The 13911-nt window shown below is 38.7% G+C and overlaps 2 protein-coding genes across 2 annotated transcripts; one reads left to right on the plus strand and one right to left on the minus strand.

Annotated features, from left to right (window-relative positions):
• The first annotated feature begins 1716 nt into the window (after positions 1–1716).
• Positions 1717–4110, plus strand: LOC147512518 (cation/calcium exchanger 4-like). The gene has a single exon (XM_086595547.1). The coding sequence runs from the start codon at positions 1982–1984 to the stop codon at positions 3893–3895; it is 1914 nt and encodes a 637-aa protein (XP_086451673.1). The 5' UTR covers positions 1717–1981; the 3' UTR covers positions 3896–4110.
• A 567-nt stretch (positions 4111–4677) lies between these two features.
• Positions 4678–8245, minus strand: LOC147512519 (uncharacterized). Its single transcript, XM_086595548.1, has 5 exons — positions 7288–8245; positions 6096–6148; positions 5906–5950; positions 5775–5819; positions 4678–5154 (listed from the first exon to the last, which is right to left on the minus strand). Exons 1-5 carry the CDS (start codon positions 7615–7617, stop codon positions 4851–4853), a joined length of 777 nt encoding a protein of 258 aa, XP_086451674.1. The 5' UTR covers positions 7618–8245; the 3' UTR covers positions 4678–4850.
• Positions 8246–13911: the final 5666 nt, after the last annotated feature.

A 13911-nucleotide genomic window follows, 5' to 3' on the forward strand; every position in this document is an offset into this window, starting at 1 on the left:
ACTTGGAGGACTATGCACTACACGAGAAATTTTCTTGTACTAGGAAGGAGATGGCAGGTGGGAGATGGCATTTCCATTCGGGCTTCAAAAGATAACTCGATTCCAGACACCCCAATTATGTTGCCTTTAATTGATAAACCTAGTGATTGTATACATGATTGAGTGTGCGACTTCATTGACCCAGTTACCAAACAATGGGACACAAGGCTGATTACGGAGGTATGGCCACCTGATTACGCGAAAAGAATCATATCCATCCCACTCACTTTTGAAGCAAGAGAAGATACGACCTTCTGGTGGCCGCATAAATATGGGGATTACACAATCAAAAGTGCATATAACCTATTGCAGGATTGGTGTGATCCGACCAGGGAAAAGATAAAGATTTTTACTAAAATCTAGAAATTAAATATGTCGTATAAGGTGAGATTTTTTATGTGGCAGCTAGTACATGAGCTTGTACCAATTCTGTGACCTCTTATAAAGGAGAGGTTTAACGGTGAATAAAGTGTGTTTTCTTTGTGAGTGTGTGGATGAATCATCTGTGCATTTGTTTGTCTAATGTGCATTCGCTAGAGCTGTTTGGCTGGGACTTGGATTGTCCGTTTCCGTGGCTTACTATACTGTTGACACCATTAGAGATTGGTTACAACACATGGTCAAATGCTTAGAGAATGAGGCCGATGCAAGAATGTGGATGGCTACACTTGGTGCTGGGTTATGGGCCATATGGCTGGCGAGAAATGACATTATTTTCAATGGAAAACCACAACAACCTCTTCGTTGGGTAATAAAAGCAAGGAAGATGACGAAAATCATGGCTATAATTGCTGACACTCGACCACAAAATGGCACCGAGAAGATAGAAATTAATGTGAAATGGGATTGCCCACCAACTGGCTAGATTAAGCTTAACACTGATGGATCATCAATGGGGAATCCAGGTGCAGCAGGGGTTGGTTGCTTGTTCAGAGATGAAAATGGTATGTTCATAATGGCCATTACTACTCCCATTGCTTTCTCTACGGCTTTTTTGGCAGAGCCAATTGCACTAAAAATAAGATTACAAGTTGCGAAAGCCTCAAACCTTGCAAATGTACTCATGGAAACGAACTGTCGAATCCTTTACGAGTTCGTTACCAATATGTCATCTCCAATTTCGGCAATTGCTAAGGAGCTGATAAAGAAAATTTGAGCATTATTTTCGGAAGGAAACTTTGTAATGAAATGGAGCTACAAAGAAGCTAATTATGGGGATGATGCATTGGCGACGTTTGCGGCTCATAAGGCAGAAACAATGCACTGGATACTGCAATAGATCAAAAGAATCTATTACAACACGGATGGAGGCATTGACTCCCTAAGTACTCTTCGTTATGGAATGTAACTCCACCTCCTTTCTTAGGGGCTGGATTAATCATGATATCATGAATGATTGTACTAGGAGGATGATTTCAAGATAATAACATATATTTAGAAAAAAAAAAAAAAAAAACAGAGCGCCAACAAGTAGACGTCTCTAATAGGTCCAAGACCATGGGCCAAAACAATAACCACCTTCTAATAGGGTAGTTAATAGACCTCCTGGACTCTTGCTTTAAAGCCCACACGCGACTACTTAAGCCCATGTGCCACTTCAAAAACCGCTGGAGACTGTTGAAAAAGTCAAGCCTACACTTGTTTAACTGCCGATACGCTTGTTTTTGCTTCGTACATTTTGATGAAACACCCCCCTTGAAAACAGGCGTCTAGTATATATCTTGTCTACTATATCTTGTCACGCAATTTCTAGGAAGCTTCTCAATCTGTCCTTCCGACTCATAAACCTTCAAACTTACTTTTAATTCATCACCCTTTAATCAACCAGATTTATTTCTCAAGTCCCTCCAATTTTCTCCCACCTCAAAACCAATCTTTATTCCATCAAAAATTGAAACCACAAACTCTTAAACTCCACAAAGTTATTTAGGCCATCTAGAGAATGAGCCAATTGAACACTTTCCACAATTCAAAATCTCGTCACAAATATCGCGGAATCTTCAATGGTTTATGTTCTCTAGTATTAATTTTCTTCTTCTATTGCCGCGAAGATATTCTAAAAAACCCATCTTTAAAACCATCGCATTCTTCTCAATTAAGCTCAACACCTAATTTTCACAATTACAGGCGAGTTCTCGAAGTCGATGTGAATTCAACAAATTTGACAGTTAAAAACCCTGCAATATGCACTGGATTATTACAACACAAAGGTTACAATAGTGAATGTGAGTTCTTGAAAGCTAACCCGTCGTGTACTTCGGATGGGTTTTTAGATTACATTACATTTTTTTATTGTAGTTGTGAGAATGTTCATTTTATTGGTTATCTAGTGTTGGGTGTTTGGCTTTTGGCATTGTTTTATATGTTGGGTAATACTGCTGCGGATTACTTTTGTTGTTCGTTGGAGAAGTTGTCGAGTTTGTTGAGATTGCCTCCTACGGTTGCTGGGGTTTCTTTGCTTCCGTTAGGGAATGGAGCTCCGGATGTGTTTGCGAGTATAGCTTCTTTTGTGGGGACGGATGCGGGTGATGTGGGTCTTAATAGTGTGTTGGGTGGAGCTGTTTTTGTTACTTGTATTGTTGTTGGGACTGTTTCGCTTTGTATAGCAGAGAAGAGAGTTCAGGTTGATCGTAAATGTTTTATCAGAGATATATGTTTCTTTCTGTTCACTCTTATGTCGTTGAGTCTTATACTGATTGTTGGTAAAGTGAGTGTTGGAGGAGCAATTGCTTTTGTATTGATTTATATTATTTACGCTGTTTCTGTTGCTGCAAATGAGATTTTGCGGAAGCATGCAAGGAGGTTGAAGTTAGATGTTGTTACACCAATGCTTCCTGTTAGGGGGAGTATATTTTCTCAAGGAAGTGAAGAGGATGATTCAGTTTACAGCTCATTACTGGATGTCAACCCGAATAATGAAGCCCCATTTGTTCATACCTCATTGCCACAGTGGATGTGGGCTTCCAATGTGGCCATTTATTCTAATCAAGCTTCAAAGGTTGGTATGGGAGAGAATCCTAACTTGTGGGGTTGGGTTGATGAGGATGTGGAATTTGATCAGTCAAAGATTTCCTGTGCAAAGATAGTCTCATTGTTGGAAATGCCACTGGCACTCCCAAGACGGTTGACAATTCCGATAGTCGAGGAGGAACGCTGGTCGAAAGGGTATGCTGTGGCTAGTGCTTCACTGGCGCCCATTCTTCTTGCATTTCTTTGGAATACTCAGGACAGTGTGAGTTCTCAGAGTGGAATAGTTGCATATATTTTAGGTGCTCTTGTTAGTGGTACACTTGGAGCTCTTTCATTTCAGTTCACAAAACCTGATCGTCCACCTCTTAGGTACTTATTTCCGTGGGTCTTTGGGGGATTCATGATGAGTATCATCTGGTTCTATATTGTGGCAAATGAGCTTGTTACTTTGTTGGTGGCACTAGGTGTTATTCTAGGGATAAACCCTTCAATACTTGGATTGACTGTACTAGCTTGGGGTAACTCGATGGGTGATCTAATGTCGAATACTGCTTTGGCATTGAATGGTGGCGATGGGGTACAAATTGCATTTTCAGGGTGCTATGCTGGACCCATGTTTAACACACTTGTTGGTTTAGGGATCTCAATGCTGCTTGGAGCCTGGTCAGAGAGACCTGCATCATACTTGGTTCCGCAAGATAATAGTTTGTTTTATACAATGGGATTTCTTGTGTCAGGACTGATGTGGGCTCTTGTTATTTTGCCCAAGAATGACATGCGTCCTAACAAACTGTTGGGAGCGGGTCTTATAACTCTCTACTTGTTATTTCTATCTTTTAGAATGGTAGTCGCGAGTGGAGTTATATCAGTAGCAGGTTTGAGTTAATGTTTTGTACTTTGATTTTGTCAAGCTAAAAGAAACAGTCACCTCAGATTGTTTCCATACATGTAGTCATGTAGAGTAACATTTGTACAGAACGATATTTATCCTCCCGGATCTATCTCTTAATTGGCCAGAGTAACCAGTTATTATTGTGTTGTAAACAGGGCTAGAAATGTGACACTTATTTCTTTACATCAAGATATTACAGATTTATTACACTTAAGTTAATTGTAAGTTGTACAATTGAGTACAACTTACAATCGAGCTTCACCAAAAAAAAGTTGTACAATTGAGTCTTGCGTCATTATACTCGATTTAATTTTTCTATAGTGATTCTATAGTTATCTCACGGCGGTTATGCCCAAGTTTTATAGGGTTATTCTGTTGCACTCTTTTTCTAAGGTTTAAGGATGTGTGGTGGTTTATGCTATTTTGAACTTGCTATTCTTCTTGTTGTGTTGATATCCCAGTTACCACCAGAACTCGCAGACACATATATAACTAATACCAATTACAACACCATTGTCGAAGGTTGGAATCCTATTTTTCAATTTTAGGGAGAACGAAGGAAAGAAATCAAATTCCAGAAATACATGTGTTTAACAAAATTGTCCACAGAAAGCTGAACAAGGGATTTGCGATGGCCATATATATATGTTGATGTCAAGTTTCGGTTCAGTCCAATTCTTGCAACTCAGCTATAGCTTAATCCATCCTGATTTTAAGGGTAGCCCATCGAAAAAATGTTTTTTGGCATTTTGGCAGTTCTTACTATAATCTTATGGTTTGTAGCGAAAAAAAATACTATAATCTTATGATCAGAGGGGTAAATAAGTTCAATTACAAAGACATCCAAAATCAAATGGAGCCAGTACCCATATATGTACACCACCTAGTCACCTACAAAATTTGCTATTGGGTTTATTACTCCAGTGAAGATGGGATTACATGATCGTGCCTAGTAAAATAGATAACAAGGATTGCAACAGGTTTTTTTACATTTGAAGCAATGGCAAACTTCTGTACATTTTGGGAAACAACACGTGCATTTAGGGCATGATATAGATGAAACTTTGCAACATCTCGGACAAGATATCTTTCCCAAGCAGCAGAAGTGGCAGCTGCGGTGGCAGAGGCAGCAGGTTTGGTGGGAAAACCACTTATTCTCAGACTGACAACAGTTGCAACAGTCTGGCGTTCCTAGATAAAGTGAGCACCCACTGAAGCAGCAAATCCATGACAAGCAAGAACAGGACTTCCCACTGCTCATCACAACAGAAATCTCCGTTAGTAACTAAAGTTACATTCTTACTACTCTTGTTATTATTATTCAAGAGTGTAGATACTACTGGTGGAAAATATGCAAACAGAAGTACCCATTAAACTGTCCACCACAATTGAAACTGCAATCGAAGGCAAAAAAATGGGAAGCCTAAGATAATGCTACACTTTGTTCTCTTTTCGTTTCTCTTTTTCTTATTCTGCTTTATCTTCATTTTTGTTTTTTACGAGGTTTTTCTCTACGAGTGATCAGGACTGAATGTGAGATCTTCTGGACAAGTGACTTGTTCAGTTCAATATCTCCATAAGGATATGTCTTGTACCAAAGACAGAAATAGCTAATACTACTATGGCATATTTAGCACCCAAAACTTCATATCAACAATTGAAAGTCTGTTCACATTTTACATAATTCTCTCTCTATCACATGTGAACAGTTACGCAAGTGCAATCCAAATATGCAACTGTTTATATCTCAAATATCTTGTTTGCTCTCTTCACCTTTTCCAAATGACTTGTTTGTTCTCTATGTACATTTGATAATTAGATGTAACTCAAAGATCTTATAATACAAGAAGATAGGGCTAGGAAAAAGAAGTACCAGAACCACTTCCAGAAGCGTTGCGATCTATGAACCTTCTGATTGCTGCTTAAGAGAGGAAAATTGGGATCTGATTACAATGTAAGCTTGCAATGACATGAACTTACAAAGACAAAAGTTAATTGTCATACATAGGTATTAGTGGATCTGGGTTTGCGAGCACAAACTCGTCAACCCTGCAAAATTTAACACTCAATTCAAAGTCTGCAAATATTGAAAGATGAAACAAAAAAAGCACGGCACAACATGCATAAGCTGGATTCCTCTACAGGCCTACTATGGTAAGGTTTAAAAAAAATCAATGGAAGAAATGAAACATACTCTTTGCAGCTTCTAGAAGCAAGTTGAAGACCTTCACAATATTTTAACTCCTCCTGATTGAAACCAAACTGACTGTGAGATTCTTGTAGCGAGGTTTAAAATGGAAAGGGAAGTAATTAGGACAGTTTTCCACAAACGCTCTACACCAGCAATATAACCACAATATGATGTCAAATAAATTAGATTAGAAAGCCTGCGCACAAGCTCTAAGGATTATACCAAACTTCTGTTAAGACACATAATCGCTTCATTGGTAAACCAAAATAACATGGTTGTTGCTTTTGCACCTAAATGAGCCAATAGACATTGGTAATAATGTTGCAAGAGAACAATGAAACTTCCTTTGCAAAAGCAATCTCTACAATCTCCAATCACTAAAAAAGTGGAAAAGAGCATTGGATTATATTAATTCTGGAGGGATGGGTCTAAGGAAGACAACTGCAAAATGGAGCAGAGGCTATCGTGGACTGCAGTTATGGAATTGGATGAAGTCTGGTGGACTTTCACAATCAACAAGCAATCCATAGCTCAAATACGATATTTCCCTTGCAATTTTAATATCTACTACTCCTTTACAAAAACAAAGTTCTAAGCTACAACTCCTAGAGACACTGCGTCGCTGATTAGTATACCACCAAATTTTGCAAATGTTAAATAGCCAAAACTCAAAATAGACCTAAAACAAAAGCGTTTCTGAGGATTTTGGTTGTCTTGGTAGGGACTAATCTGACTACCAAAATCTCCATTTAGGATGCTGCAAACTCAACCAACGCTTTATGCTTCGCTACCATTTCAAAATTACAAACAAATAATTTAAATTCTGTATTCATGATATGAATTTGGAGTAAGATTTAAAACCACAAGTGACCCCTGACCACACTTTAATCCTCAAAGCCAATACTAATAGCAAACAATTGAAAACATGGTAACAATTTTTGCACTGAACCAGGCAGAGCCCATTCTTCATTCAAACATAAATAAACTAATGGTTTGTTTCCCAAATAATACGCATTACAATATGTTTGTAAAGGGAATAGAACTCAATGTGTTTCAGGTCAACTAAAAAATTCCCCTCCTAACCTCCTTTACTTACTAATGTTATTCATTCATTTCATAAAGAGGACTTTTCACTATGGAAGCTTTCCCACTGTTGAATTGAGATATTGCCAAGAAAAGAAAAACACCAACTTACCTCCAGAAAGCCAATTTCTCTCTCCAAAACCTGAACTTTAGCAAGCTCTTTACGCTTCCCAGAAAGATCTGGATACCTTGGAGGTGACTTGGGACAAGGAAATGGCATAGAAGAAGGGGAAGAAGGGCACCTCACACCATCCATTTTCATTACAACAAGTGAAAAAAGGGACGGAGTTAAAGAGAAGAAAAAAGAGAAAGAACTAGGCTGTAGAAATAAATGAGAAGAAAAAAGAGTGACGGAATATAAATGAATGGAAGAAGCAATAAGAGTTTCTGCAGGTGTGACAGTTCTGAAACACTGCAACAAGTGCAAATAAAGAGTATGCATGCATTGATTTATTTTATATTAAATGCAGTGCAAACTGCAAAGTGCAAACTATAGAGAGAGGAAGTTTCAGCAGCGCCGCGAAGCTCTGGTGGTGCACTGACTCTGCTGCAGGTGCTGCATGAAAACAGCTTGTTTTTTTTTTGGTTAAAGACGAAGTAGCTGCTAGTGATACTATTAGAGTCCATGTAAGGTGGGAGTTTTAAAAAGTGTGGTATAATTGGTCCGTACAAAACCATATTGCAGAAGAAGGAAAGAGAGAGAGTGGAGTACTGGATAGTGGGTATTGTATTGTATCGTCGTTGATGATTAAAGAAAGAGAAGGAAAAAGAACGGACGTTCGTACCTCGTTCAGACTAGCACGTGATCATCATTGAAGAAAGAGAAAATTGTGAAGTTTTGGGGTTTTGGACCTTTCATTTTGGGAGTACTAGTCGAATTATTTACCCCCACAAGCTACTCTTTGAGTCTTTAGTCAGTCAAGTTGTATAAACTCACAAGTCATAAGGAAGGATGCTTGTTTGCTTCACTCTGTTATTCATCTCATGTTTTTTGTGGTTGTTTTTGATAAAGTTCGTACAGAAAATGAAAATAAGACAAGTTCTGAAAATGAAAATGTATTAAATGACATACTGGAATTATTACAAGGGTTTCTATTTATACTCCTACATAGTTAGTAGATGTTGAGGGCCTTTGGAGAAGTACAAGCCTTTTGTAACAGTTCCTTTCAAATACCTTAAAACTCTTCAACAGCAGCAAAATGATTTGAAGTAGGCTCGTGCATGAACTGACATACTTGGTTCACTGAAGATGAAATGTCAGCCTAGTCCAAGTCAAATATTGCAAGGCTCCTACAATTGACTTATACTAAATTACTAAGTAGGATCTGCAAGACATCCATCACCACTATATGGATCCAATTTGACTATAGTGGACATGGTGTTGAACACGGCTTGGCTCCAATCATATTTGCTCTTTGTAGCAGATCAAGAGTATATATTTAGTCTGAGAGAGAAATAACCCTTTGGAATCCCTTTTTACTTCCATGTCCAAGAAGAAATATATAGAACCTAGGTCTTTCATGGCGAAGGATACACGAGTTATTTTATAAGATAATCACAATAGATTTTGGAGCTACTAGTGATAAGTATATCATCTACATAGACCAAAATATAAGTTGTAGAGAGTTTGTGAATTCTTACAAACAGAGATGGATCTGTATTGGTGATCTGAAATCCATGAGAAAGCAAGGCTTGAACTAGTTCTTGGTACCAAGCCCGTGGGGCTTGCTTGAGTCCATAGATTGACTTCCGAAGCTTGTAGACATAATGTGGCTTTCTTCATCCATAAAACCTTTAGGTTGAGACATATAGGCTTCCTCTTTCAAGTGTACATGGAGAAATGCATTTGTAACATCTAGTTGCCTGACATCCCAACCATTTTGTACTGCTATATATTGAAAGTATCATTCTGATTGTGGCTGGCTTGGCTACAAGACTATATGTATCAGTATAGTCAATGCCTGAAACTTGATGAAATCCTTTAGCTACCAGTTTTGCTTTAAACTTATTGTTGTCAATAAATAACTGTCGAAACAACATTATCCACAATAAATGGATCAATCCAACACAAGGATCGATCATTCTCAATAGACAAGACTTCAACACCCTCCAAGCAATATCCCAACACTTCTCAATATCAAATAACAAGCATGTATATAAAGTAAAACAATTAATGTAAAAGAAGAACAAACCACAAGGCCGAGAGATATATCGTGGTTCGCAATTTGCCTACGCCCCACTTCTGCGAGTTCCAAGCTTTACTAGATGTCCGGAGTAACAGATTACAAGTCTCTCAATTCACTCACAAAGAATGAACACTCAACTCACAAAGAATTGCTCTCTTATAATTTCTCTCTTTATTGGTTTTGGAAAAGTTAGGTTTCTACAGAAAAAACCTATATTTATACTATTTTAGAAAACTTCGAAAAGGGCAAATTCGTCTTTGAAATAAGGTGGAGGAGCGAGGTCGCTACCGACTAGGCAAAGTTGAGCGCAGGTCGCGCTTAAATCACTGGAGGTCGCCAAAGCATGAGCGCGGGTCGCGCCTTGCCCAGGTGTAAATGGAGCGCAAGTCGCACCCTTCACACCAGAATGAGAAAACATCATTTTTTCTCTACAATTCTCCACCTCGGTGAGGTTTTAACACATAAAACCGAGCTGAACACATCCATCCAGAAACTCGCAGTCCATCCGCCCCTAAGGGTCATGCCCACAAAGGACTCTATCAAGCATGTAGGATTTAGAGCAAGTCCAAACAGTGTTGGAACTTAACTCCGGTGACAACCTTAGTCAGCATATCAGCAAGATTGTCATAGGTGTCTACTTTCTCAAGTGCTACATCACCATCCTCAACGACATCCCGTATAAAGTGATAACGGACATCAATATGCTTGGTCCGAGCATGATGAGCCTGGTTTTTCACCAAATGAATAGCACTCTGACTATCACAATACAAGGCAACACTGTTATGCTCAATACCCATATCATTTCACTACCTCTGCCACTGCCATATACTCTGCCTCAGTAGTAGATAGAGCAACTGTAACCTGTAGCATCGACCTCCAACTAATCGGTGCACCATGCATCATAAACACATAACCAGTAGTCGATCATCGTCTATCTAGATCACCTGCATAATCTGAATCCACATATCCACTGACATAATAAGTACCTCCACCATAAACTAATCCCACATCCAAGGTACCCTTCAAGTACCTTAATACCCATTTCACTGCCTCCCAATGCTGCTTCCCAGGATTAGCCATATACCTGCTTACAACACTAACTGCTTGTGAAATGTCTGGGCGTGTGCACACCATAGCGTAAAGAACATGTGCCATATGCTTTTCCTCCTCCACCGAATTAGGAGAGAACTTAACTGAAAGCCTAAAATGCCCAGCCAAAGGCGTAGAAACCGACTTTGCATTCTCCATACCAAAACGCGAAAGTACTTTCTGAAGGTATTTCTTCTGAGATATAACTATCCGTCGATTCTGTCTATCTCTGTCAATCTCCATGCCCAATATCTTCTTGGCTCCACCTAAGTCTTTCATCTCAAACTCATAGCTAAGTTGAGATTTTAACTTGTCTATCTCTACCATGCTTTTGGAAGCAATAAGCATCTCATCCACATAAAGCAGGAGATAGATGAAGTCATTACCACGAAGCCTACGAAAGTAAACATGTCACGCCCCGAGACCCAACACACATCCCGAGGACGTAGAATGAATCTCGAGGCGGTCGCTATCCCGATTCTATCGAAATTTCGGCAGAGCTTCCTTTGTTTAATTGACGTTTCTTATACAAAAACACGCTATAAAACCGGACATCATGAAAATACCCATCCAACAACCATATATATATATATCCAAAATCCACTTTCTAAACAACCGAGATGTATATACACATATCCACAAAAGGTTTAAGGTAACTATTACTCCAATACATCGTTTATTACATCAAAAGGAGCGGAGCTCTCTATATATACAACCAAAATGACTAGACTATCTCTATACAATCCAAAAATGAACTTGACTCGTCCTCGTCAAGCATAAGGGAATCCTCCCAAATCCCCATAACCATCATCGCTAGGGTTAGGAAAAGCCTCCCTCGAATCAGGCTCAAATGCGAAATGTTAAGTAGGATGAGCAACAACTATCTTGAGAGAAACGACATAACCAATAAATAGTCCACTTATAGAAAACATTTAAAACATGCAGGGTTTCCATAAAAGTATTCAAATATCGTGACTACATACATACATCACTAACTAGCAGAAATCATTTCGACATGCTTCGTTAATATTCAAAATATAGTTTTCACAATCATCATATAATAACTATTGTGGCGGCGATCCTATTAGAATGGAATGGTGAGATGCGGTACGGTACTCATTGATCACATGCAAATCTCGGTTCAGTACTTTCCAGTGTGAACCATGCACCGTTGTTTTCTTGATTTTACCGGCAGGGAGATGAAATGTCGTTGTTGTGTTCGTACACACAAAATCCCCAAAGCTTTTAGGGCTCAGGTGGGCCCTATGACCACGACCCCCATACGGGCTGTCACCTAACTTACGGTAGTCAACCGTTCGACGACTGCAGACTGCTCAGGATTCTGACACACATCCAGGAGTGGACTAAACTCTCACTCCCCGCGTCTAAACCTCATCGAGGTAGCATGTAATCCATGTATCCTCACATAAGCTAATCACTATACAACGTGACACATACAAACATGGTTATCTAGAAAAGTAGAAAAGGAATTCCCGGACTACATCCTGTAATGCATCCCTTTAAAGGTGGCCCACCACCTCGAAAGGTGTACACCACAGTTGGAATCATAGAGCGAATTGCCGTCTCCGGAAATGCGACAACAGTTCCTTCTTTATAGGAATTCACCAATTCTTTTCCAAATCCCCTCGTGATAAGCATAGTAATATATATATATATATATATATATCGGTTTGTCTAGGGTGCCACCCTTATCTCACTCTTCATTTGAGCCGTCCGATCTCGCCCTCTAGATCTCAAGATCTAATTCACCCAATTTACCGATATTTACCGATATTTCGATATTTCATCATCTTCTCTAAAAAAAACAAAAAACCGATCTTCACCAATACTCTACTGGACCGATCTAACCAAAAAAAAAAATTTAGATTCTCTCTCTCTCTCTTCTTCAAAAAACAAAAAAAAATCAACAAAACCGATCTTCACAAAAAAGCGGTACCGATCTTCACAAAAAAAAGCAGACCGATCTGTTTTTATTAACAAAAAATACCAAAAACACGAAATTGGGTTGGGTTCTCTCTCTCTCTCGGCTTCTTCTTCTCCAATTTGAACCAAGCTTCGGATTAAGGTATTTTTCGAACATTTAATTCGTTTGATTTGTTGTTTAATTAGTAAACAACAAATTGGGTATATTGTTGGATGTTGTTTAAGCGGTTGAACCTAGTAAACTTTATTCTTGGCAATTGTTTTAAAGCGAAATTGGGTGAATCTTTGTAACAAGTAAACAAGCTTAAAGCGCTTGGTTTAACCGTTTATTGGGTATGAAATTGTTTATATTGTTGTTTGGAACAAGAAACTTGGAAGTAAACAAGTTTACGTATTTGAAAAAACATTAGACAACCGCGTGTATGAACTTTATTCAAATTGGGTACTTATACGTGTAGTGAATTTATTGAATTGGGTAACCTTTATTCAAATTGGGTACATGTAATAATTTTGCAAATTTAATTAGCTTTGAATGGTATTTAGTTTAATTAGCTTTAATGGTATTTTTCGTTGCCGTATTCTTCATGCTTTAATGGTATTTTTCGTTGAAGTTTGAATGTTATTTAATTAGCTTGAACTTTGTCATTATTAGGTCATGCCGTGATACGCAGAGTTTTGAGAGTTCGGTGAACTCTATCAGAGTTTTAAATTCTGTCAGAGTTTTGAACTATTCGAGGAGTTTTAAATTCATGCCGAGTTAGGTGAACTAGCATATTCGGTGAGTTTTAAATTGGCCGGAGTTGGTGAATTCTGTCAGAGTTTTAAATTCTGTCGGAGTTCTAAATTCTGTCGAGTTTGAAATTATCGTCAGAGTTCTAAATTCTGTCAGAGTTCGGTGAACTCTGTCAGAGTTTTAAATTCTGTCAGAGTTTTGAACTTTGTCGAGTTTTAAATTGTCGAGTTTAATTCGTCGAGTTTTGAATTCTGTCGAGTTTTGAACTTCTGTCGAGTTCTAAATTCTCATTAGAGTTCGGTGAATTTCGTCCGAGTTTTGAACTCTGTCGAGTTTTAAATTCTGTCGAGTTGGTGAATGTCGAGTTTTGAACTCTGTCGAGGAGTTGATGAATTAGCATATTCGGTGAACTCGTCGAGTTTTGAACTCTATTAGAGTTTTGAGCTAAAGTGGATTGATCCGGTCGGCGTGGCTAATTTGAAAAAGAAGGGAGTCCTATATATTCTATATTGTATTGATGGCTCATTTTGGCTCACTTCCTCGATATGGGATCGAAAATGTTAAGTACTCAGATTTCTTTGAGAGGTAGCGGGTTAGGTCATGTACAAGCAATTCGACCTCTTATAGGGGGATGGGGTTTAAAGCGACTTCTCTAGAGGGCAGCCCGGAAGCAAGATTCTAGGGGCTTAAGTGGGGATTTTGGTCTAGCAATTAGAGATAGAGAAAAGTTGAGCCAACCAAGGCTTTGGTAAGAAACGATAATATGCTTAACACACCTGAGTCA

The sequence above is a fragment of the Coptis chinensis genome, chromosome 3 (genome assembly GCF_015680905.1).
Source record: "Coptis chinensis isolate HL-2020 chromosome 3, ASM1568090v1, whole genome shotgun sequence".
Taxonomy (NCBI): Eukaryota; Viridiplantae; Streptophyta; class Magnoliopsida; order Ranunculales; family Ranunculaceae; genus Coptis; species Coptis chinensis.

What these genes read in the sequence shown, in the direction of transcription:
- LOC147512518 (XM_086595547.1), top strand. Translation starts at nt 1,982, where the DNA reads ATGAGCCAATTGAACACTTTCCACAATTCAAAATCTCGTCACAAATAT.
- LOC147512519 (XM_086595548.1), bottom strand. Translation starts at nt 7,617, where the DNA reads ATGCATACTCTTTATTTGCACTTGTTGCAGTGTTTCAGAACTGTCACA. An exon ending in GAGAAATTGGCTTTCTGGAG is followed by an intron (nt 6,149 to 7,287) that starts GTAAGTTGGTGT and finishes GGTTTCAATCAG; the next exon opens with GAGGAGTTAAAATATTGTGA. An exon ending in CGCTTCTGGAAGTGGTTCTG is followed by an intron (nt 5,155 to 5,774) that starts GTACTTCTTTTT and finishes TGTGATGAGCAG; the next exon opens with TGGGAAGTCCTGTTCTTGCT.